Genomic DNA, 26,597 nt, shown 5'->3' with positions numbered 1-26,597 from the left:
GATTTAATATCAACATTTGGCCAAAATAACACACCAGAAATATTTGGGGGTAAAAAAATAGGTATATATTTGATTACCAGGGAGCTGAATGTATATATGAAGATTCATATTTCAAAGGAAAAGTCCACAATGCTATAAAGATCAAAATAATACCATATTCCCTGTCATGTAACAAAAAAGCTCAAGCTCAGCTCCAGAGCACCCCCTTGTTGGTCGGGTATCGTCAGCCTTTTCCACTGTTGATTGCAGCATTTACAAAGTCTTCACAGCGGCTAATTCCGCCGGACAATACATCAGCCAAAACTCCGATTACATCGAACGCCTCCTGCAGATCAGTGGCAGAGTTCATTTCCTCCAGCCATGTTAGCAACTCCTTTGAGAATCCCACCATTTCCCTTACGTTATTAAGTCGCTCTTTCATCACCACTTCCCAACTTTCCAGATTTTGGCTCTCGCTTTCCTCTCCGGTTGCAGTTGCGGTTGTGGTGGCGGCAGATGTTGATGTTCCTTCTTTTGTGTAAGATGCGATATTTGCCGATTTCTTTACCTTGAAGAAATGTTGCAGTTGCTGAATCAGGCCAGTGTAGACGAGCATTGGCCTAATGGTAGTCAATAAATCATTCGCTTCTTCTGCTTCCATGTTCGGGCTATTACTTCCTGATTCCACTTTAGAAGTTGAACTTGATGATGAACGACTGGTCGACCTGCTATGAGTGTGCTGCATGTATGCATGGAATATCCCACGCTGTAGGAATGCACGGCGATGCAGCAACCAGGATTCATAAGACTCCGAAAGAAGCGAGTTTACCATCATAAACTGAACAGTTTCCTCAGTTGCGGCTGAAGGTTGCAACCCTGGAGAGAACGGTCGTGAATCTACAGTGGATGAGGACAAATAGGTTGAAACAGATTTAGCCATTGTAGAACGTTGAGATGGGCTCCCTTGATCCAGGAGGTGACGAGCCATTTGAATCATAAAAGGAAGGAACCGGGAATTGCTCTCTCTGCCACCACCCCTGCTTTCAGCGCTGAATGATGCTCCAGTGGCAAATCGAGCCAACATCTACATGAAAAAAATAAAAAATAGAAAAACAGATACCGTAAATCATTAGAAGGTCGATACACACTAATACAGGAAAGGAAAAAAAACAATTCACAAACTGACAACAGGCAAGAACCATACCAGAACAATATCATACGTCAAGAGCCGAAGTCGGTTTCCATCAGCACGACCGAGAGCATTTAGATTGTCCCAATGCTGGTCAACATATCGGATATACTGTGCTAATGGGACAGACGGACCTCTCACAGGGAACAAGGAATTGCAAAGGGATTCGTTGTTCCTGAGTGTTGCTCCTTCCCATTCTTTCTTTGGGATTTTCAAACCAGCATCTGTTCTTTTGGCCTCTTGATGGCACTGATAATGAATAATATTGAAATAACTCACGGTTGTATAAACACACTCCCCACGAGTACTTCCTGAAGTCCCAACACCAAGGTTAACCCTCTTGCTGTATGAGTAGACACCCAGCAAGTCAGTAGGCCTCAAACTATAGCCCTCTCTGCACACCATGCATGCCAGCCCATCTTCCTCTTCCAATACATCTTCCAAACCTTCAAGAGCTGGTCTAGAGACAATGATCCGTTCGCCACCATCTGAAGCTACCTGCCGCATTCCAAGTCCCTGCATTATCCCCAAAAATGAATTATCTCCACTGAGAGTTTTAGGATCAGAAACCACAGAATATATAAATATACATATGAAAACGGCAAAAGAACCAAAACAAAGAACAAAATCATGAAATCGGAAGACCTTAATAGTTATTCTTATTATACACTTATCCTATCCAACCAGACTTCAAACAATGAAAAGCTAGCAAATTTCATGTTGCGGACTTCTCATTCCCAAACATGTTACCAACTCATATTTTCAATGTTCATGATATTTTTATGACAAGGAAAGTGTTCAAAAAATTTGCTTCCTATGGTATTCCAGTGAAAATTCTATTGCGAAAGGAAATGGATCCCTAATTCAAATTCTATTGCAAAAAGAAAACTCATTTCGAAATTGATTTGAATAATGACGTCTAGCAGAAAAATTCCTAAAGCTAACCAAATACTGTGTGAAAATACAAGAATAAGCAAGAACATTGGAAAATACAACGAGACAGCACCTGTAGCATGTCTTCTCTGTTCTTCAAAGCAAGTCGCCTCATTTCATCCCTTGTGGCATGTCTTAACATTCGCACTTTATCCTCCAAGAATCCATCTCCATTTCCCTCCTTGTTAGAGAGGGTATCTAACAAGTTTTCGGCCCTTGCACCAATCTCATTTTCTCCCGGAACTCTTTCCAGAGCATGAAGCACAGGTAAGATCCTTCCTTCATCAATACATCTCTGGGTAGCCAAATGCCCCATTGACAAACCCCTAAGCATAGACAATATAAGCGGAATGGAAGGACGTTTCAAGGCAAATGCCCATTCCACACTGGATCTGAAACCGGTCTGTCCTGCAACAGCAAAACTATCTCTCAGATGCTTAATTGCAAGGCCAGTAATGCCCTTTTCCAAAATAATATCCTTCAGTCTCTCCCCACAGGAACTTGTCTTCAGTGACTCTGAGACCCTAACGAAATTTTCCACAGTAAACCTCTGCTTGGCAGCTTGCTCAGAGATGCTCTTATCCTCTGGATTGTCTTCATGCTGTTTCTGTAATCGGTCAAACTCATCCCAAGCATTCAGATATGGAGTGAAATGTTGGATGAGTGCATCCATAGCAGCAGGTTCACCATAGGTCAAGTAAGGCAAGATTCTAGCAACCATTTCAGTGTTCCTCTGCTGTTTGTTTGATTTTTTAAGACCAAAAGGATGAGATAATCTCTCCAGAAACATGAGGACAATTTTTTTGGCCTGTTCACCGGTACCACTTTGTTCACTGGTGACTGTAAGAGCACTTTGTCCAATGCTGATACTTTCACTTTCATTTGCTTCAATTGTTAGACTCTCCACAATCAAGAGAATGCCTTCAGCTGACTCCATGGCATCCACAGAGAAGGCACGCCTTGCTGTTTCTAGAAGTAATCCGAGGGCTCCAAGCCTTAATAAAGCACGCCTGTTCTCTCTTATTTTGCAACAGTGCATAAGAAGATTGAGAACTGCAACCAACTGCTCTTGGTTTGACTTGAAATTATCCCATATGCGCTGGTTCAAATAAAGAAGTTATAGTAAGACCAGGAAAAAATGGTTTGATTAACTTTAAATCCAAAAAAGGACTGATAGCTTAACTCCAATTATCCCACATGTGGATGGATATAAGATAGAGAGATCACAACTGAATATAATAATAAGGGTTGGACTAGCTCTCTATTAGATGATTTATGAAAAATTAACGCAGCTGAAATATTATATTATATGTGATTTACAGACTAAATAGAAAGTGAAAGTACAGAACTACAGTTTTTCTAAACAAACATCAACCCACCATTTTTTGGTAAAACTACAAGATCAATAAACAACCTAGGAAAACAAAATAAAAACGATGATTAAAGGTCTGGTCTACACACCTGGATCATGCCCAACAAAATTTCCAATCCTCCATACTCACGAACTGCACCTGCTATAGCAAATTCCAGTTCTGGATCTTGCGATTCCTCTCTGTCCTCTTCCAATTCCTTAATCATAGGTTCCGTAGCTTCACCATCCAGCCCCTGGATATAATATCCAACCCCCAAGAAAATTAGTGGTATTACTAAGGATCTCACCTACAAATTTCTCTAACCCATATTTCGCGAACTCTTCAACATAAAACTCAAATTTTGGGATTCCCATAAGCAAGGAAATAAGAAACATGAGGTAAACATTATCCAAAAAGGCCGGACATGGATTATTGAAACAAACCTGAAGCCGGTAAGTCACTGTCATAGGAGGAGAGTCTCTTGCAGCGGTAGTAGACATTAGTGCAGTATTAGATATGGCATTTGAAGATTGGTTAGACTTCTTCCACACTTGCTCATAGACTAGTGCTATGCTCAAATCAAGAGAAATTATATTTCCAGCAACTAGCAACTCCATGCCATAATCATCTTCGAGAAAACTAAGTAAATCCAATTGGTGACAAATTTTATTTTTGACATCACGCATTAATGGACCAATTTCGGCACTGGAGTAAGGATTCTTTGTCATGGATCCCCTAATAAATTCTTCTTGCGTATGTGCCTTGTTTAGAACCAAGAGGTACACTGGCTCTGGTTTTGAGGGAGAGATCAGATTGCAGAGCTGCTCTAGAATAAACTGCACACAATATTTCAAAGTAAGCTGCCAATCTAAGTACCACGTCAAACAGAAAGATAGATGAACTAAAAAGTGTAACTGCATAATTTTAGAAAGTGGTATCTGAATATTCTATTATAGTATATATGGCATAAATCGTAGAAGATGCTGATATTTTCATTTTATTTCGGTAAGATTAATAATTTCCCAAGGAGCAGAACAGTAGGAAGTTGGCCTTAATTGATTGACCAGTTCTCAAGATTGATCGTACCAAACAAGTCCGCCCTTTCCTTTCCTCCCCATGGATTTGCAAGCCACAAATGCAGGCTCGAATAAATTGCCTCTTGTTCTCATTGCTTTCCAGCAGAAGACTGTCCAAGAGATCTTTCAAAAGCCGATTACAATCGCTAATCAGTTTTGTCTTCTGTACTACCAATCCACGAATCACAATGAGAGCTTCAAGAACTTCTGAGAGTAGATTATCCCGCATGAATCTAACAATAAGATCAAATTATATAAGCTTAAACAGAAGTAGTCTGAAAAACAGAAGCTTAGGGAAGAAGTTATACCTTGACCTAATGTTAGGGATCTCTAGAAATTTCCCAAGGAGCTCTATGAGCTTGTGAAGAATAAATCCCTGGGAAATATCAATATGGAGGCTTCTCTCCAGAGACTCAACATTGCCCACTTCTTGGGAAATTAATTGGCAAATTGTACGTAAACACCCTCTAACAGTCAAAAACAAGCGCGCATCTTCTGAATCTACCATCTTGAAAAGTAATTCAAAATATTCAGCAGCACTCTCGCCAGCAGAAAGAGTTGCTGGCAACAGAGACACCAGTAAATCCAATAGTCGAAATCGTCTTGATGAACTTTGAGCACAAAGCAAACTTATCAGCATACACATCTCCGATCTTATAGACTGGGAACAGGCACATAGCACAAGTTCTGTAACCCACGACCCCAGCTCGAAAGTTGACAAATCACTTTTAGCATTTCTACATACAAACCGCTTCCACTTAAGCGCATACTTCAGGGACAAATAATCGCCTTTATGTGTTCGAGATCTTTGAACTGTACCTTTGAACACCTGAGACACCTTGTACTGCCTTCTAACAAAGTCAAGATATGATGCTCCCTTTTCCCACTCTGCATAACTCAGCAATTGGATATCCTGAGTCCTCTGAGAAGAATCCCAATTATGTTCAAGTGATTCAGGTGCAGACTTATTCCCACTAACAGGTCCACTGAAAGATCCAGAAATATTTGTAGCGTTTTCATCCTTATTTTGTGAAACAGACGTCAATTTTCCCATCCTCTGCTCCTTGTCTACAGTGTCAGATTTAGGAGGAGTACAGGCTTGAGATATGATCCTCAGACATGGAAGAATAATGTGCTCAGCAATTGCTGGATGTTTCGCACCGGACTTGATGGATGAAAATAACAGCTGGAAAACAACTCGCAATCTAGCTTCCCAGAACTCATCAGCCAAAGAACAAACTTCTGAAAGCAGTGATAACTCTTCTCGAGTTGCCAATGCGATGTCCATAGAACGATGGTGTTCAAGGCAGTACATGACTTTCTTTTGGATTAGATTGTTCAGCCCACTCACTGCATGTACATCACCCTCGGAGAAAGAACAAAGAACTGCCCTAGCTTGTATTCGAGCGGTTTTGGGCCCTTGATGAATGTTATTCTCAAACAGCTCAGATAATATACCCAGGCTAACAAGTTGCTTCTTCGAACTCTGATGCCTTGATAACACTTGCAATATCTCGAGACATTGAGTGACAAATGTAGTCGCACAACCATAGCAGTTATTAGGAGATCTAGAAATCACAAATCTTGAAGCCGGAAACCCATCATCAGTATGTTTCTGGTGCAAATACGTCATTAAAACCCGACGAAGACCTTGAAGCGTCTGGACACTTTTACTGACAGAATCAAAGGCTGCTTTGCATTTTTCACCATATAAAACCCCAAGGAGAGCAATTTTACGATTAATCTTGCACGATGGTCCTGGAAGTGAGACCATCATTTGCTGAACAGAATCCTTTTGTTGCGAGTCCATTTCATTCTCACCAATGCTTGAAACAATTTTTAGCAGGGGTTTCTTGTAGCCTAAGAGTTGTTGATATCTCCTATGAGCATTTTCTGATTCAGATTCTATTGCAGCAAGACCTCTCTTCATATCTTCGTCATTCTCCATATTATCAAACGTAAAGCTTGGCTTTGCCATAAAATTAAATTCAAATCTTCCATACTTGCTGTATCCACACTCATTGCATAAAAATGAGTCAAGGTTCTCATAATTTATGTTCCGGCATTGCCTACATTGATATGCATTTTCATGGCAGTTGCTGCATATTCCATGTTTATCAGTGACTGGACGACTACATCGAGGGCATTGCAAAGGTTCGAGGGACAAAGCTTGAAGATTTTCATAGAAGGAATCCAGCTCAATCATGAAATTACATGCAGTGATTGGAATGGGAAACTCTACTTTTAGTTCAGTCTGATTGAATGCAAGATGACAACTTTTAGCACGCTTCCACAAAGACCAATTATTTTTCAACTCCGATAAGTCTGCCACAGGCCGATTATTGTAGTACAGGTTTAAAACTTTCACAGATTTTGACTTCCGAGCATCATGAACATTCATTATAACAGTTTGAATTGTGTAACTCCCTGTACATTTGACAATGATGCGGTTGTCAGTGAATTTTGTTTCAGATTTAAGACTCTCAAGTTTCATCCTGCTGTAAGGCACCTCAGGAGAACTGCAAGCCGCACAAGGTTCACTCTCTAGATAGTAACCATCAAATTCAACTAAACCACTTAAGGTATTGTATATGCGTGAATTTGGATGATTAGCTAACAGCTCATTTTGTGAGTGAAGTGTTTGATAAATTGATCGAATTACATCAGAGGTCAAGCATCGGTCCAGAAGTTCAGAGCTCTGCTGCTTAGAACCAACATCAGGAACCTTTCCCAGCAACCATGTGACCAGTTCTGTATATTCAGCAATGTTCAGACCATACATAGGAAGAGTTCTAACCTTTTGCAAGAGAGCCATCAATAGAGTTTCTTTAAAAGTCTGCTTTCCATGATGCCAAATACCATAGACAACACCTTTGGCCTCTGCCCGGACAGAGCTTGAATTCCACTCAAGAAGAAAGCAGTCAATGAAATGGCTCAAGACGTTACTACCCTTATCAATAAAGATATTCACCATGGTCTCCATATCCAAATAGGACTTCTCCAACGCAGAATCATTTCCATCTTCACCTTTTCTTTTCTTTCTTGAATCCACAGGTTGTGTACCAGATTTATTTGTGCTTGTCCCACTATCTCCTGCTTCAGACTTTTGTATAGAATAGCCAGTATCCTTTCCAGTATAGAAGGCGAGATTCAAAAGTTTGAGAGTCTGAATAACAGACTCTTCTCCAATGTAGAAAATTCCATTCAGCAAAAATGGCAGTACATCCCCATGTCGTAAACAATATTTCTGCCAATTTCGAGGCCTTGAAGCAGCAACTTCCGCCAAAGTTGTTAGGCATTTCACTATCTTTACACTTCTCTCGTATGACATAGGATTTTGAAAGCCACCAACCTTGTTTATGTATTTGAAAAGTTTCTTTACTTCAGTCGAAAACTGCCAAGAGTCTCGAATACTGTAATAGTGACTTTTGCTGCCACAAATGTGGAGGAAAAGCCTTCTCGAATATCTTCTAACAAAGCTAGTGTTGGGATTGTTAATATAACTGCAAAGAACATCTTGATAGGCATCCAACTTCAAATCCTTGCTGCTATAAATCTTATAAACCTTTTCCTTCTCCAATGTCTTGTCATATTTTTCTGGTCGAACCAAGGTATATACAAGACGAAAAGCATTTTCTAACAAGAGCCTGTGATAGTCTATAAAAAGATCTGTCCTGTGTGCTTTTGCATAAGAATCTGAAAAAAATGGAGAGAAATTGCCAGCAGGGAGATCCTTACGAACTGTTAGCAGAGCTCCACATCCAGAACCGTTATTAAAACCATGTCCACTGTCATAATCAATTGTGGATGACTTGAAGACATGCACTAGCTGCTGCAGCACGTCCATAAGATAATTTACAAAAGATTGTTGCCTAATAGAGCTACAAGCACGAAGTAGTTGTGAAGTAAAGTCATTTTTTCCTTGATCATCCACGGAAGATTGTGCAGTCACTGAAGTAGATGGTGCAACCTGGGTTGAACTCTTGTCATGCGTATCTGCGGCAGTACTAGGTTTGGCACCTGGACCATCACTACCAGGTTGGTGCCAGTTTCTTAGCATCAAAGTGAAGAACATGAAAACAAGGATTGCAATTTCCCCAAACGATGTACGGGCTTTTGCTTCAAAGGGTTTGTTGAGATCAATTTCATCCAAAAACCATTTAATTAGTCTTTCCAAGTTCAAGTTTTCAGATTTCAAACTGTTCATAAAAGGTCCGCCCATTGTGGACGATAATCTGTAGAAAAGCTGCATAACAGGAACAGCCTGAACACCTGAAGTTGTCTCCATCCATCCTTTCAACTGTTCAAGGAGCTCAGAGAGAAGCAGGGAATTAACAGTTTGTTTAGAAGCTGATATTGAAACTGGATCAGTCACTGAGGCAGAAAAATCCCCGGAATCAGCTGGCTCCAAGACATGAATTGATGACACAGGATTCTTCACGCTAATATCTGCTCTTACTGATGATGTTAAGCTTGAATCATTGATATCTTCTGTGGCAAAGTGATATTCATTTCCATCTCCTACCGACTCCACTTCAATTGGGATGGCAGTCATAGGATGATCTCTAGAATGAGGGGAAGGAAGCCTATCGGCATCAAGTACCTCATAACACGACTCGCACAAATCAAAATCAGGGCAAACCGTACAATGCCATCGCCGCCTCAGTATAGGAACTTTGGAGCAACCATCACAGCAATATTGAACAGAAGAAGCGACAGCGTCTTCCTCAATCATAACTTGGGGATTGGTACCGGTTGTTTCAGTGGTTACAGGTGCAGATAATGGAATATCAGCACCATCATCAGTAGCTAACATTGTTTGCTTTGGAAATGGAACCTGAAGCAACCTCGAAGATATAGCCAAACTGAAAAGAAAAGGAAAGCTAGAATCTTAGGAAATACCTTAGAATAAAATTTCAGAATAAGAATAAAATTGACGAAACAAAACCTGCTTGAAGCCTGAACAGCCTCACTGGAGGAAAATAGAAGTTTCTTAAATAACACAACAGCAGGTGCAACAGAGTGCCTGCCAGTGTCTGGGCCATGCAATGCCAGGCACTCAGCATAGCAATAAATAAGTTCAACAGAGGAAATAACAATGTTGTTCAAAATCTGAGTGTTGGGCTGCTCCAAGTCCAAAATTCCCCATAAAATTTGCATGAGTCCATCCACCACTTGAGAACCTACATTAGTGATTCTAACCATAAGGCAAGCATAAAAAATATACATGACAAGCATTCTACTTGATTCTCTAATCAACAGGCTGAAGAACAATCTAACAACGCACATAAATATCATATCCATCTACTTCACAATATTTTCAAAGGAAGACCCATTGGAAGTGCCATGCTTTAAAAAGAACAATAATTTAAAGCCCGGAAATAGATGTGCTGTTTGAACATGGTCGGGACCATGGACCAAACAACTGCAAAATCATGGTACAACTGATTCGTTAACCCCTTTCTAGGGCATAAATTTGAGGCTAAACTGCCGTCTATCATTTCAACCCGACAGGTAAAACTAATTAAAATATGTGAACAAAATAGAGGCCATTCTGATAGATAATACCAGTTTATAGATTGAAACTATAGATTCACCATAAGAAGGATGAGAAGGCAAAATAAGAGGATAATACAGATAGTGATATTGATTACTTGCCATGGTATTTCATGCTCTTACACAACAATAAGAATAGTAGAGCTTCTACACTCATTTATCACAAAGCAAAGTGACCTAAAAGTACACATCAACAAGGCCTTCTTTCGGGTTATTTGGAAAGAGAGAAATCAAAGGGTTTTCTTTGACAATGGGCACACCTTTGAAGTGTTCTTTTATCTTGTTATTTTATTATTATTGTTTTTTTTTTTTTTTTGGAAAAGGAAACAATTCATTATATTAAGGAAATTGTGAGCTAGAGCCCAAAGTACAAAAGGATTATACAATGAGCAAAGCAAAGACCAAACGAATCAGCAAGCGCACCCGGGCATCTCAACTAGGTTGACACCCCCTTAGTACCCTCAACACATCCCAGAAAAGAAAATTAAAACTAAAAATAAGAGAATAAAAACAAACAGCACTACTAAGCCCAAACAATGGCCGAAGAAGGGGGAAAACTCAAAACAAGACAGACTGGAATAGCCAAGGAAGAAACAAACAGCTGACGAAGCTAAGATCCACCGTTGGGATGGGAGATAAAAGCTCTCCAATTGAGATTGAAATCCGTTAAACCAGAGCTTCTTGTTGTTGTTGTTATTTAAAGAAATTTTTCATTGATATAATGAAAAGAGCAAAAAGCTCAAAATACAATGTCACTTGAAACAAAGGTACAGAGAAATACAATGTCACTTTGATCTTATTATTTATCATTCATCTTCTTGGTGTAAATTGTCTTATCTCTTTGCTTTATATAAGTACACTTCCCTTTCTTCTAAAACCCTCTGTAATCACCATAGATTATCCATCTATTTTGTAAATTTCATACACCAATGAAATTGTTACTTATTAAAAAAAACAAATAATAAAATGAACAGAAAACATGGCCACGCTATGGAGTTAAAGATAATGATTAAAAAGAGTAGCAATTATGCGTGAAAAGGGTGCTCTTGATCAAGCTAATGATCACTCCCACCCAAGGTTTTATGGTTTCCTTTGATTTTAAGCAGATAATAATAATCTCTAACGTAATCCATCACACTTCACAACCCATTTTGGCTGACTGATGAAATGTTAAAAAGACACTCCTACACCTCAAATTTTTACGATTATCAAAAACTTTAAAACAATTATCAAAAGATTTGAACCAAGAAAGAAGTACAAATACCATTTCTTTCCAGAAAACAAGCCAAATTAGATCTACGATGCAGGGCAATCTTAGAAACTGCACGCATTTGTGATGTAAATTCTTCAATAATCCATCCTCCTGCAGCACCTCCAACTCCAAGCCTAGAGGAAAGCACTGATGTTGATTTCACAACACCAGTCAGACGCATGGTGTCCTTCACCTAATCACAAGGGGAAATTTTAAGAGTAAGTTCAAAAGAATTTATCACAACACAAGTAAAACCACACCAATTAAATGATTACTTGGTAGTATGTCTCTTTTTTAGGGAAGATAGCTTGCAGGACGCGACACGCAGCAGACTGCAACAAAGGCTCTCGATCACTTTCATATATTGTTTCTAATAACTGCTTGCACTTCAGTTTAGTCAGCTCCTGATTCGCATCATCAAGTTTTGGGCATCCTTGTGATCTACGGAGCAAATAATAACTGGACAAGACCTTCAGACCATCTGCTAACACCTGCTGTTGAATAGGAGCACATTGAATGGATCGCCTCTTTTTTCCAGATCTGGCAAGCAAGGAATTGGAACCAAGTGCACGTGCCTCCATGTCCAGAACAGCATCCAATTTTTCTTTCCAACCAAATTCATCTTTTGCTCGACCATACACTTCAAGAGAGTCTATCCTAGGAAGTGCAGTACCATTGAATGCTGGCCCAACAGTTACAGAGAATTCTTCATCAGCAAGAAGAGATTCAGCAACAGTAAATGGTATATCGTACCATGATCGCATGCCCTCATCTAATTTTATGACTCTCTGGAAAATAGTTATCTCTGAAGGTATATGGTTCGCAGACGTATTACCAACATGGATGCGGAATCCAACCATAACAATATCAGGGTTGGAGTTAGAGACGGTGATCTGAGCAGTGAAAGAACAGTTTATAGTTAGAGCAGGCTTCGATCAGAGAGGAATTATTAATTTACATTTTTTTAATAAGAAACAAACTCCATTGATGTATCTAATTTACAAAAGAAGGGCAATTAGCCCAAACCAAAGGAGTTACAGAAAACTTCTCTAATTGGTCAAAAGAGAGGATAGACTATATGAGCTATAGAAAGATGTACATTTACATCAAGTCATAGCAAGAAAGATAACGTTCAAAGAATCTTTCAAAAGTGCTTCCTTCTTCATTGAAGAGACGCTTTTGTTATTGTGCAGCTTGTGGCTAGGTCAGATTGAAGGGATTTCTATTTTTTTATAATTGAAAATACCACTTTCATTGAGAAAAATGAAGAATACAAGAGCAACAAAAACTAGCTCACAAAAAAGGACCCTCTATAAGAAGGTAGTCCAACTAAGCAAAATAACACCTATAGAATAGTTACAAAAGGCCTTCAAATTAGAAGCACAAAGAGAAACATGATAACACAAATCTCACAAGGGTCCCTCTCCACTCTCTAATGCTCTATTGTTCCGCTCACCCCACACAACCCACAATACAGCACACACCCCTGCAAGACAAAGAAAGCGAGCCTTCTCCCCCCGCAGCAGGTTGAGGAGAGATTCCTCAAGCAACACACCCACATCTCTATGGTGGGCTCCTAGAACACCAAACATCTGAAACAAAGAATCCCAAACCAAAGTTGAGAACTCACGGTGCCCAAGAATATGGTCTTTGAGAATTCTACAAGCAAGCATAGTATATTGCCTTTTCTTGACCCCTTGGCTCAGGCAACAAAAGGAAAAGGTAAGAGTACGACTACCTTTTCCCAAGGACGATAGGAAAGTTTGAGCTGAAAGATTGAATCATACCAGGTAAGAAAGGCGGACTTAGCAGGTTCCGTTGGGCATTCATTCCAGGTAGAAAGATAGACTGAGCTACAACTTCCTATGCTATGGGCTTGCTGCTTTTCATAAGTCTTCCTCAACCTTTTGACAGAGAATGCAACAAAAAGGACCCACAAGCATGGGCAACTTTCTCTTAAGACGATCCAAAGTGTTAGCTTGGCCGTGTAAGACTTGCCAGTTAAAGAACCCCACTTTCCTAGGTATCCAAATCGTCCATAACACCAAGAAACCTAAGGGAGAAGGAACCAACTGACGAAAAAAAGACTTACATGTGAATCCTTCCAATGGGTCAGGACTCCGAAACCTCACATCACTTCTCCCACGCCTAAAAGGGTGACCCTCAAGCAAGGAAAGAAGATCGGGCACCTCCATCGTTTTCCTAATAGAAAAGCGTGATGGAACCCGAGAGAAAAGGAAAAGAAGCTCCCTAACCACACAAGCAAGTCGGCAACCAAATGGTTTTTAAATCCGACAAGTGATACAAACGGGGGAACAAGGAATAGAGAGGTCTCTCCCCCACCCAATGGCCTTCCCAAAAAAAAAAAATAATAAGTTTCTCTCCCCTCCCCTACCACACAACTAACAAATTGAATTAAAAAAAAAAAAAAAGGAGCTCCTTAGAAATAATCTTCCATAGGTTCCGATAAGACCATTCACCCTTTAACCCCTTTAGACAGCCATTCAAAAGGGTGGAGCCCGTGTTTACTAACAATAACCTTATGCCAGAGGGATCTAGGTTCAGAGGTAAAATGCCACATCCATTTGGCTAACAAGGATTTGTTGCGACTTGCGAGACCCCAATCTCTAACCCTCCTACATCCACAGGCCTCTCGATAATCTCCCATCTAATCAAATGCAATCCTCTCCCTTTTCCTTCATCAACCCCTTCCCAAAGAAAATCACGCATTAATTTCTCCAAACTGTGACACACCTTGCAAGGGGCTTTGAAGAGGGAAAAGTAATAGGTAGGGATATCACTTAACACGGATCTAATCTAATCAAAGTAAGAGCTCTCGCTTTTGAAAGGAATCCTTTCTTCCAGGAAGCTAACCTACTCCTCACTCCTCACTTTATCCACCACAGGGTCCCATGACCCAATAGTCAAAGTGTCCCATAAACCAATAATCAAAGGGTTATAGCAGCCAAGGGGCAAACCAGGATAGGAAGAAGGAAGACAACCCATAGCACACCCCACCAACGCCACCCATCAGTTTAGCTTCTCAACGTCACAATTAAGGTCCATAATGCTACACTTGCCTCTATTAATCCTTAGCCCCAACATCTATTCAAGGAAGGCAAGGATGTGATTCAAGATTAAGAACGAATCCTCCTTGACAGAATAGAAGAAGAGTATCATTTGCGAATTTGAGGTGAGAGAGAATGATTTTATTAGCCCTTACTTGAAAAGGTTCCATAATCTTGCCACCCATACTTTTATCCACCATTCTACTAAGAACGTCTACAACCAAAAGGAACAAAAAGGGAGAGAGGATCACCCTACCTCAACCCTCTTGACGCCACCACTTTTCCTCTAGGACTACTATTAACAAGAAAAGAGTAACTACCGTTCCTCACGCACCCCCACATCCACATCCTCCACTTATACCCAAAGCCTTTCATCTCCAAGACTTTATCCAAAAAATCTCAATCAACATGATCCTACGCTTTTTCAAAGTTGATCTTGAACAATACTTTTTTGTTGGATCTATAAGTCCTCAATAGCTTCCTTGGCAATAAGAATTAAGAACTTGGTCCAGAATCTGCCTCCCAGCAATAAAAGCCCCTTGAGAATCAGAAATAAGAAGGGGTTTCTTAAATCAACCGTGAGTATCTGGGTTATAAGTCAGTTGACTATTTAGCCACTTCAACTAACCTATGTTCGTACCTAATTACACAACCCAACCCAATCCAACATAATCTTACACATTTGTCAACTTATTAGTTTTGGTTACAATATGTAAAAACAACAAAACATTACTTTAAGAGCTAGTTTTCATCCTGGTTGTTGGAAGTCAAGGGTGAAGGCTTCAATCAGAGACAGGCATTATTAATTTACCACAGGAATTCTTAATTTACAAAACTCCTTCCTGTTGTGTTATTGTGCAGCTAGAAATACAAATCAATTTCTCGTGAACTTGACGTGTTCTCTCACATGAGGAAGAGATACTTTATTCAGAAAAAGAATAACCACATCTATTATAAACTTAATGTTTGCACCAATGGACTAAACCACAGTAAGACATTTGATTTGCAATCTATCAGAAGAGTTCAAGCCTCCCAAATGTAAAATTCAAAATAAGATGTCAATGCTTCCTTGAATTCCAACAACCAGGGTGAAAACTAGCTTTTAAAGTAAAGTTTCGTAGTTTTTAAAGATTGTAACCAAAACTAATAAGTTGAGATGCGTTAAGATTAGGTTGGATACTTGGATTGGGTTGGGTTGAGCCGAGGTATAAACAACGTTATTTGAAGTGGCTTAGTCAACCGGCTTATAACCCGAATACTCACGGTTGATTTAAGAAACCCCTTCAATCCAACCTATCCAAATCCAAAAATACACCTAATTATAAATGACAAGTGTATAACAATTGTTATTATAATTAATTAATCAATTAAATAGCAATTTAACCCTAAGGTAGATTTTATAACATAACCAAGCATTTCAGGCCCTCCATTTCAAACTAATACTTCACAATGGTCCCAAAAAGATTAAAAGTGCTGTATGTTTAGCAAGTACTGTACACATAAAAGGGACCAACGGATACTATCTGCTGCAAAATTGCAATACATCTAGTCCATCATATCTACATAAATCCTAATTGGCGTTGCTAAAAGGACCAAGGACCACAGGATAAACTATTGTAAGAAGGATCTAAGATGGCAGTCAGTCTCGTTTACAGTAGCATAACCCCGAACATCTACTTTTGCAGAGGCTTATCAATTCAGGGGCCACCTCATTTGTCTGCAAGTGACTAGGGTATTTCCTCTCTCAATTATTTCCAGATTTTTGAGAATGACTCAGATTGGAAGTTTTTTGTCTATATATAGTACTTGGTGTCATGGGGCGGGTCTGACTGCTTGGCTTCTTGGTGGAATCCAAGTCACAAAGAATTTAAGAGCTTTTATAGTCTTGTCTTGATTATTAGAAAATTGGAAGACTTTTTGTAATAGTTTTCCCTTTTGAAAAGGGGTTCTCTCGACCCCTTGCTCCTAAGCTATTCCTTATTTCAATATCTGTCTGTTTCATGTCCCAAAAAACCCCCCTAGGCTATTCTTTGTTTCAATATGAATATTCTGTCTGTTCCATATTCGCCCCCCCCCCCCCCCAACAAAAAAAAAGCATGTTCTTTCTTTGCCTCATTGCTCATCTGCATTATGAATATGTTGTAAATTTTCTCAGGTTGTCTTGGTGTCTGTGATGCAGCCAATGACAGGTTTGAAGAATTAAGGTTCTACTTCTTAATCATTAAGGTTCCTAGGACAGCCTGATTAAAATCCGGAACATCATGAACCAACTCAGAGAAGTTGTACTGTAAATTACATAAGAAGAGTTAAACCAAGAAACAGCAATAGAAGTCATTTGATCCGACAACAGATATTTTCATCAAGAAAAAACCTTCCATAAATCCCAAGTTCCAAAGGAGAGATCAAATAAAGTTGAGCCAAAGGAATCTAGCTAGCATTTCAAACAGATGAGGTAACCTCCCAGGAGGGGGAAAAAACACATGTTCCCAGGAGAGAAACTATCCAAACTCTTGGGAAGATACATTTTCAACTCCGAGAAGCCATATGACAGTTAAAAAGTAGGTCATTCGAGAAAGTATTGTTCATGTTCCTAGGAAAGTAATTATTTCATCTGGAAGAAAATGCCATCCCAAATTATTATAAAAATAATAATAATAATAATAATAACAAAATATGATATCACAGCAACAGAAAAAAACACATCATCATATTCTAAGTTACGTTTATTAAAATTTAAAATAACCAAGTAAGCATTGAAATGCATAATTATGTGCAATGTGAAAAATACCTTGAAACCTGAAGAACTGGGACTCTCAAGAAAACCATCCTCGGATGCCAGACTCTGTTTGGCTCCTTCAGAATCACCATTTCGAATGGCGTCACCTCCCAATCTCACATCTGCAGTGATGCAAACAGTCTTCTCAAAAAAATCAAGCGGGAATTCTGGATTTGTACTGGCATAAACCTTGTTATTGAGAATGCCAGAACCCAACTTCTTGATTTTTTCTGCAGTAGCATTTGCGCTAGCATCCACTCCAACAGCAGTGTGTGTGTATATTTGAAGGCTACCATCATCATGTAGTACAAAACAATGTATTTTATCTTTGGATAAAGGCTTATATGCAGTTATGCCAACTAATGGCAAAGATGAACCCCCCGCATGTTTCAAGTTTTGAGCATATATCTCATGAGCCCCCATAGATACAACCAAAGCCGAATTCGATTTGACACTTGAAAAGCAAACAAATAAGCCACTGCCAGCAAACAGCTCCTTCCAACGGTGTAATCCAGCAGGCCGGAGTTTTCTGTCTTGTTCCTCCTCATATATAACCGATATCCCAGTCAATTTTGTTGCATCAGGGCTTAACTGGCCAACCAATGTGGTGCCATCAGCATATGCAAGAAATAATAATTTGTAACATGAAGAGAAGTACAATGACAATCCCTTTGCACTCATTTCTCTGCCCTGAATGTGAATGATCTCCTTCAAGGGTGTAGCTCCAACATTTCCCAGCACTGACAACTCAAGTCTGAATATCCTACCATTTTCTGAAAGAACAATTAGAAACATCCTTCCCTGTGAAGCTGTGAACAGTGTAGCATCAACTACCATGTCATCTGGCAACGTGAAGTAGTGCATTGGACTGATATTATCGAGGGATAGATCATATATTTTCACAAACTTGTTTGTAACGACCATTAATTGGACTTGAGATCCTGGAACCCATTCCATTCTTCTAATATGAGCACCTTGCAGAGCTAGTTCAATAGCAAGACGGTCAACAACTTCACCACGGTGGTTCAAAGTCAAGACTTGGCAATCTTCATAGCCTGCCACAGCAAGATAGTTCTCTACTGTGGGATTAAAAGCAAGATGTACAATTTCAAAACGAACAACATTTTTTGAGAGTGGCTTAACATTAGTCTTGTCTGCCGTCATGGGTGCAACTGTGGCCTGTTCTATTAACTGCCTGACATCAAAAATAGACACTTTATCACCTTCACCAACAGCAAGACGACCTCTGATGCTGACACTGAGCAAAGATTTCACAAGAGATCCACTGGCTAGATGTGATTTGAGCTCCTTGGCATTTGCATATTCTGCCTTAATCTTAAGGTCCAAAGACCCACCTTTATATGCCTTTTTCAATTGCAAGAGATCAAGCCCATATGATAGTACCTTATCTTTACCCAGAATAATTTTCTTGTCTTTCGAAAGGTCTGGGTCCCTCTGGTTAGTTATAGTAGGCAATAAACGCGAACAAAGCTCGAGCATACTTCCTTCGACATCCAGTTCTTCAAGTAAAACAGAAATACCATCTAGAAGCTCCCTAGGAACAGAGGGTCTGAGACACTTGTCTGTGTCTGTAACTGACACATCGTCTTCCAGATCAGATTCACTTTCAGGAAGTTGATCTCCCTCCTCAGAGAAAGGCAAAAAGCACTGAAAGTTACTGGCACCACGTACAGGGGCACTTCCATGTCCAGTAAACTTGCGAGGCTTCAAACATTGGCAACTGCTGCCCCTAACACCCCCAGCACCGCAGTCACAAAAGAAGCGACTAGACCGGGAATAAACAACACGATGACCACGATGGCAGACCTTTGCACACACAGAACAACATCCCTTCGAGACAGTCAGATCACATGTATAACAAAAGTACCAATGTTGTTCCATGAAATTGCTGCCACTGGATGTAAATGTACAAACTTTTGAAGCAAGTGCCCTTTCACTGTTTGTGTCCTCCTCCTCATCCTTGTCTAGACTAGCTACCTCACCATCAGAAGTTCCATCATCCTCATCTTCCTCAGCAGAAGTTGCATCGCATTCAAAAGATGCAGGACCCTCTTCTTGACTGGAAGAAAAAACCAATGTCTCTGAACTCTTCCTAGGCCCCACCGACTTAGAAGAAAGAGGTCCAACTTCAGGTGCATACCTCGATAGGGGTTTGCCAGTGGGTCTCTCAAAAACATTCTTACCAGATCCACTCTCAATCAAAATCATTTCGAGAAAAATGAAGAGGTACTTCAGCCCTGGAAGCAGGCGCTCATCACTAACCAATTTCTCCATCAATATGAGAATCCTCTCCAAAAGTAATTTCATTGATTTCTCCCCTTTCAATAGCTGAACAACAAAATGGAAATAGGACTTGGAAACACTGATATCAAATCGCAAAAATGCCATGTCAAGTGATACTAGTGCAGCCTCAAAAATGTGACTCTGCAATTGAAGTGCCAGTGGTTCTGTGGGTGATGATATGAGACAAAATACAAAATTCATGGATGATTCTCTCAGAGAAGTAGAAGATCCTTTCACATTGACTCCGCTTGAATCTTCAGCCACTAAGCCAAAAATCCTCTTCTCCAACCATTTTGATAGGCTAAGCAAATCCATACTAAGGAATTTATTCTGTACTTCCTGTTTAAGTTTAGAGCATGGCTCTCCAGACAAGAGTTCCCCAAAGAAACCAAGAACCTTCAAGTTAACTATTTCGGAGCAACAATTGTCTAAGGAGTCTAGAAGAACCAACAAATTACCATGTTGAAATGCATAAAGCTCTCTAACCTGCTCCGGTACAACTTCAGCACCAAGGTAGAATTGGAAAACAGAAGACTTCGAAACATCTTTCCGGAGGCTGTCCATGATATCTGTAGCCTTTACAATTACCAATTCATGAATAGTGCTATCACTCACCCCCCTCGTATTAATGTGTCTTAAGTACCCCTCGAGCTGTTTCAACAGAAACAGAACCCCATAAGAACATCCATCCAATTCTGCATTCAAACTCTGATATATACCTTCACATAGGCCATGAACGCTTTCAAAGGTCTTGTCAAATTTTATAGTCATTACTGCATCAAGAATCCCACGAGTTACCTCAGTTTCCAAAATGATATTAGGTTTAACATCTACTATCCTCAGCAGCCCAGCTAAAACAGAAATGATCCTTCCTATGCTAAGGACACAAGAAAGTAGAATTCCACTGGAAGTTTCCAAATGAGAGGGAAAGCCATGAAACATCGATTCCCAACAGACCCTTGATAAGAACCCAAGTGTTTTTTTGTCTACTATTTCATCCAACCTAGACATGAGGTTAAAAACAGATTCCAATAAGCAAGATGTTGTCCCATAGTTTTCAAGGGTCTTGTTCTGAATACATCTATCAAATTCAGAATGTTTAAAGAGCAAGAGAGGGGAAAACTCAGTCGCATGATCATTGCTACTGCTAAGAGTAGCAACAAAAGCTTTCTGATAAACTTGTAAATACATGCTCAATACAAATGACAACTCCCCGATTAAAATTGAAACTTGGCTATTGGTAATCACTGAGGAAATTAAGCTTTCAGCAAAATTGGCCAGCTCATTATCTGTAACTGTGGTATCTGTCCAGAGAGAACCCACTGTAGGAATCGTATTCTTATTGCAGTATCTCCATATTCCAACACTGAGGAAGGAAAGAACCAGAGATAGCCATGCTCCATTTCTTAAAAAATTCCAACCCAAAGCTTTGAAGTCCTCTAGGGTACTCCCACCATGCAAACGCCGAAGCAAATCAATCACAACTTGAGGAAACTTCATGCGCTCGCCAATAACATCACCATGATCTAGAAGTAAATAACTGAAGTAAAAGAAGCATGTTGTATCAGAAATGTCCAGTGTGTCCAGATCGCTCCATAATGTGCCTCCATGTGATAAAACATTCATGGAAGGAAAATCCCAGCAGAGAACAAAAATATATCTTTCAATGATGAGGTCTTCAACCGCAACAGCTTGTTTACCATTCCAGAACCCCAAAATCCATGAGAATGTCGAAAAAATATCACTGGGATTGAACCACGGACATTCTATTGTCGAATCATGCTGGCGTAGTGAAGCAGGAAATGAAGAAATATCAATCAACTGGTTGATCAAGCTATTAAAGAAGGGCTGGGATTCCACGGATGAACCAATTATATTCTTAGCAATACTTGCTCCCCAAGATGATAAATGATCATTCACTGTGTAAGGCAAACTAGAAGAAAAAGCAGGTGCATCCCTCAACTTAGATCGAAAATCAAAAAGCAACGAAGAGGAACATGTATGAGGGTGAAAAATAATGTGTCGAAGTACTATAATCAACCTTGAAACCAGTAAACCCCACATTGACAACTCTGTACATTTAGAAAACGAGGATGGAGCATCAATCGCCCTAATGGAAGAAAAAATTAAGCATGAAATTTCTCTCTTTTCTCCTTCAGAAGATAAGTGAAATGCCACCAGAAGAATTTCAATATGAAAGACAGAGGGAAGAGTCCCCATAAATTCCTGGAGGCTGGAATATTTTAAGGAAATAGTTTTGGACTTCACAATGATAAATTCCACAAATTGCCTGTATATTTGGGTCCTCAACTGTGTCCCAGCAACACCAGTTCTACGGAAAAGGGTGTGCGCCAGTAAGCTTAGAGTCTGATCATTGTAAACAAAGTTTCCATTTTCAGCATTCAAAATTTTCTTCACAAGGTACTCTTCAAGCGAATCTGGCAATGCATGGCTTGTGAGAAGACCATGCAACAACCTGTAACAAATTTCATGGATGTGCCCAGATTTCCTCTCATCGTGTGCAGGTAGACAACTAGAAGAAGACTTGTCATCAGAACAGCATCCCTCACAGTTTAGTAAGGAAAGTAATATATCAACATGGTTCTGATTAAGTTTGTTGCAACCATCATCAAAAACAGATGCATTCCATTCAGGAGAGAAGATACATAGCTTGATAAAGCTCAATAGTTCTTTAGTAGCTTGGAGAAGCAGATTGCAAAGGCTAGAGGTAGAGTTGACAGCAAGATGCTGCAAATCATATCCATCTACAGATCCAACAGAGCGGCCACTCTCAGAGAAGAGGTCCCCGAATAGTGCTTCATCTTCATGACAGACAGCAGTTTCTTGTTCAACCGTACTACTGCTCTTCATACTGGATAATGATCGCTCTATTTTTGGTCTTAATCTCACTCCCTCAGAATAAAGAAAGAAGAGGAGATGCATCAAATCATCCATCCATTGTTTTGACAGAGGAAATATCATTCTCAAAATTTCATCTACTGTATAATTCTTATGCAAAGGAACAATCTCTGAACGAGCATAGCATTTAGGTATGTCCACTGATAAATCAGCAAGAGTGCTTGTGTGATGCATTTCGAGATCTTTAAAACTGAAAGCATGATATTTATGCCCCTTAAGATCTTGAATGAGTTTAATTATAACCATAACACTTCGAGGAAAGTAAACCAGGGGAGGCTTCAGGTTTGCAGCAGATGCATCATACCGCCAAACTGAAGAACTCAAATTATCCAATATGGAAGCCACTATACATGTTTGGATGTTCACACAAACATAGCTGTTGCGGAACACAACCTGAACTAGCTCCAAAAATTCTTCCAGGAGTAACAAAATGGTGTTCTCCAGACTACCCTCGACAATAGCATGACTATTTGCAAACTCAAAACATAGTCCAAACAAGCAAGGCAATGAGTTGGCAAACAATGCAAATGCCTGCATCAGTTTAGCATCATATTCAATATATGGAAATTTCTTTGAGAGATCGGTAAGAAGCTTTAATATCCTCAAGCTACATGACAGTCTTTTCCGAAAACTTGTACTTCCTGTCTTCTCATCAAGTGCATCTGGGAGTACCACCAATTCTTTGCAGATCAAAATCAAACGTTGAATGCATGCCAAATGCGTGACTGCCCAATGTTGGAAAAGGAAAATCAGTTTGTTCATATCTTCAAGGAATGTCGGCTCACTGAATCCAGATTCAGAGGTCAGCTGATCAGCTTGCACACATTCAGCAGCTACTGTCATTAAAAGCCTACCTACCTGTTTTTCTTCTCTGGAGCAACAAACTCCTAAAGAATACAAGAAAAAACAAACACAACTTTATTGAGGAAAAATTAATATTAATGCATATAGTTCAAACTGTCATTTAAATTAAGGTACCTGCAAAACCACATTCAATGGCATTCTCGAACTCAATAGTAGCATCACAGTCGCCACCAGTAGATTTTAACAAGTCTATAAGAGCTTTCTTGGCACAAAGCTGTGCACAGTCCGTTACTTTATCCATACCATCAACCAAAATTGTCTCCAGAATCATTAACATATTACTCTGCAGAAGATGCCAAAGGGTACTTGATATTATACAAAAATATAAATTTACATGTAAGTTGAAGTATCGAGAAAAATAATGAAAACATCAAAAACGAACACTGAAAAGGAGAAATTTGCTGATTGGTAACATTAATCTTAAAATTCATGCACATAATGAATATGAAGTAAACTTCCATAAATCAAGATGGTTAATATATGTGTACAATGTCATGAAAAGATCAACAAAATGTTGATTGTGATGGGCAAGAAATTGATATTAGGAAAAAATATAAAAGAAAAGAAACAATAAAGTTCGATTATTACTACATCATCCCAAACTTGATACCATTTGTCTATTCTGAGTTCTCAAGTCACAAGCACGTTGCCAATGTACATTAACCAACATTTTGAAAGTATGACTAGCTCATATTTAAACCTCAGGAATTGGCATTAAAGTACATTTTTCTAATATAATACTTTTCCCTCTCATTTGTTCCCTTTCTCTTTATATCTATATTCTCTCTCTCTCTCTCTCTCTCTCTCTCTCTCTCTCTCTCTCTCTCTCTCTCTCTCCCTCTCTCTCTCTCTCTCTCTCTCTCTCTATTTTGATTTTCCCCTCTTTCTCTCATTCTTTTGTAAAATTCATTTTTCTAATTTTGTAATTTCAAATTGATATAATTTCACATTCATGGAAGCATTTAGTGTTAAAATAACATTTTATAGCTATATAAAGCAGCTTTTAACAGTTCCATTAATTAAATCAAATCATTTGTACCAACTTCCACCGTTTAAATGCTTTTACTCAAAATAAACACCAACCTCCACATTTCCATTGAGATCTCTATCAACATTGTTTAGAAATCCTAGGACTGATAAAATGTAAAATAAATAAATAAGAAAGAAAGAAAGAAAGAAGAAGCTTTGTTTTAAATCCAAATACATATGGTTTTTTCCTCCCATACCCCCTGGAAAGGTCACCTGAATAAGATAAAATAAAGCACATTCTACCAATAACAGAAAGTTTTGCTAATACAATTACGGATTCTATGATAAAAATATTACTTTCTACCTTTCAGTAAAAAGGAATCTTTAGATAATTTCAGGTACAAAATCTTGCTTTTCAAGTTTCTTGTGCACACAAGGTTAGGGAGCTTGTACACATATATTTAAAAAAAATGGTAAGAAAAGAACAAAAGCAATAATGATGGTGATGGTGATGGTGATGGTAACAAATAATCAATTTTGCTATTGTACTATGAACATTGTGCCTATCATTTCAACAACTAAAAACAGAGAGACGCCTGAAACATAAAAAGCTTAAAGTATATCTCTAAATTTTGAAGTATAGTCCTCCTTTCTAGTCTTTGTTGTCAACACCAGTTGACCAAACGCTAAGGTAAATCAAATTAGATAAAATTTTCATGAGGTAGTAAACTGGCAGTGAGTTTGATGCAACTACATTTAGTCTTAATTTTTAACACGTCCAACCCAGTCGTCAAACCTCACAACCAATTCTTGTATCTAACCATTTGTTTGTAATGCATTCAACTGGATGTCATATCAAAACACCTTCTCCAAATTTTATCTAATGGAGTAACACAAACATTTCGTCATCCAGTGTTACTGGTAGGGACTAAAAATAAGCATAACTTAAATCTCAGTATGTACTTTATGAAGTTCAAGACTACGTAGACACAGTAACCAAAAAAGAGCTTATAATTGAACCTAATAATAATAAATTCATCAAGACTAAGAAATACGACACTGAGAGGAACATTCTAATATCCTGACTCAATCCAACGCGAGAATACATAACAAAATCTATCAATAGGATATGAAATGAAAATTTGACACGCAAGAAATGTAGTAAAGGAAAATGAAATGAAGTGTGATAAAGTAAATAACTTCCATAGAATAGAGAAAGCTAAAAAATACACAGCAAATACGATTTGAGAATACATCTAAAAGCACAAACAAACCATGGCTCAAGATTTGCTTTAATAGAAGGAAACAGAAGTCTCCTACAAAACTTTTATGAGGTGAGTAAAAGAAACCAATGATGAACCCTCCCTCCCACATAATTTAGAAACTACCAAGAAGCAACAAACCTGAATACTAAAGTCATCGCACTTAAACTCTGATTTCTCCAAGTAACAGAGAACCAACTCGAGTGATTTTTTAATAACCGCAACAACTATAGCTTCAGCTTGATCCACTGTCGAGGCAAATGCACCAAAGACAACATGCATCAATTGAATACCACCATATCACCAACCGAAATCCATTTCCCGAGAAAACAAAGAAATATTGAAGAAGAAGAAGAAGAAGAAGAAAGTCCAAGAATCAAGAAGCAAAGCCGAAATTTAATTTTAATAAATTTAAAGCTCATATAGAAGCAAAGCGCTTACACAATTTACACATTCGTAATTTCATTTCTTAAAAAAAATGTTTCCAGTTAGAAACACTAAAATTTCATTCCAACTTAGTTTCCAGTCCTCAAATGATCAAAATATTCAAGACATTACGTTTAATAACATTCCCCGAGTAATCCAAAAGCACATAAAAATTTTTCAAAAATGAGAAATCAAGAAAAAAGAATAAATACGAAAAAATACATTTCTCAGTCAAGAAAAGCTCAGGAGTGAAGCAAAACGTACCAGTCAGGGATCGAGAAGCAGAAGCAATTGCATGAGCAATTGAACACACAGCTTGGATCTGAGGATCGGTCCATGACTGAAAAGCAAGGTTTCCGTCACCGAGGTCCCGAAGACCGGCGTTGAGAATGGAATAGAATTGACGAAGGCCGAGTTTGATCGAAGAATCATCATCGGAGCGAAGAAGGTGGAGGAGATCGGAGGAAGAGAAAGGTTTCTTGGTATTGGCGGTGCTGGTGGAATCGTCAAGGAAGATAGTGTCTAAGAGTTTGACGAAACTCTGCTCCGCCATGAGCAGTGGCGTCCAAAGGAAAGAACGATCAGAACTGAAAACTTGGAGGAGAAGAAGAAGAAGAAGGAAGAAAAAAGAAAAAGGAGTGTTGTGTTTTACCTATAAATAGGAATAAACAA

At 39.0% G+C, this 26,597-nt stretch overlaps 1 protein-coding gene across 1 annotated transcript; it reads right to left on the bottom strand.

The window, feature by feature from the left end:
• Positions 1-42: 42 nt before the first annotated feature.
• On the bottom strand, positions 43-26,597 carry BIG (auxin transport protein (BIG)). The gene is made up of 14 exons (XM_039034324.2): positions 26,190-26,597; positions 25,641-25,747; positions 23,383-23,551; positions 17,194-23,291; positions 11,613-12,230; positions 11,350-11,530; positions 9,478-9,712; positions 4,838-9,394; positions 4,540-4,762; positions 3,897-4,289; positions 3,563-3,706; positions 2,175-3,200; positions 1,184-1,684; positions 43-1,063 (listed from the first exon to the last, which is right to left on the bottom strand). The coding sequence occupies exons 1-14, from the start codon at positions 26,476-26,478 to the stop codon at positions 224-226; spliced, it is 15,381 nt and encodes a 5,126-aa protein (XP_038890252.1). The 5' UTR covers positions 26,479-26,597; the 3' UTR covers positions 43-223.

Source organism: Benincasa hispida, chromosome 6 (genome assembly GCF_027475165.1).
Source record: "Benincasa hispida cultivar pf3 chromosome 6, pf3_genome.v1.1, whole genome shotgun sequence".
Taxonomy (NCBI): domain Eukaryota; kingdom Viridiplantae; phylum Streptophyta; class Magnoliopsida; order Cucurbitales; family Cucurbitaceae; genus Benincasa; species Benincasa hispida.
The sequence above is the reverse complement of the archived record's forward strand: the minus strand, read 5'-3'. Positions and strand labels throughout refer to the sequence as shown.

What these genes read in the sequence shown, in the direction of transcription:
- BIG (XM_039034324.2), bottom strand. Translation starts at nt 26,478, where the DNA reads ATGGCGGAGCAGAGTTTCGTCAAACTCTTAGACACTATCTTCCTTGAC. An exon ending in GCGATGACTTTAGTATTCAG is followed by an intron (nt 23,552 to 25,640) that starts GTTTGTTGCTTC and finishes CATCTTCTGCAG; the next exon opens with AGTAATATGTTAATGATTCT. An exon ending in GGAAAGGGCGGACTTGTTTG is followed by an intron (nt 4,290 to 4,539) that starts GTACGATCAATC and finishes TATTGTGTGCAG; the next exon opens with TTTATTCTAGAGCAGCTCTG.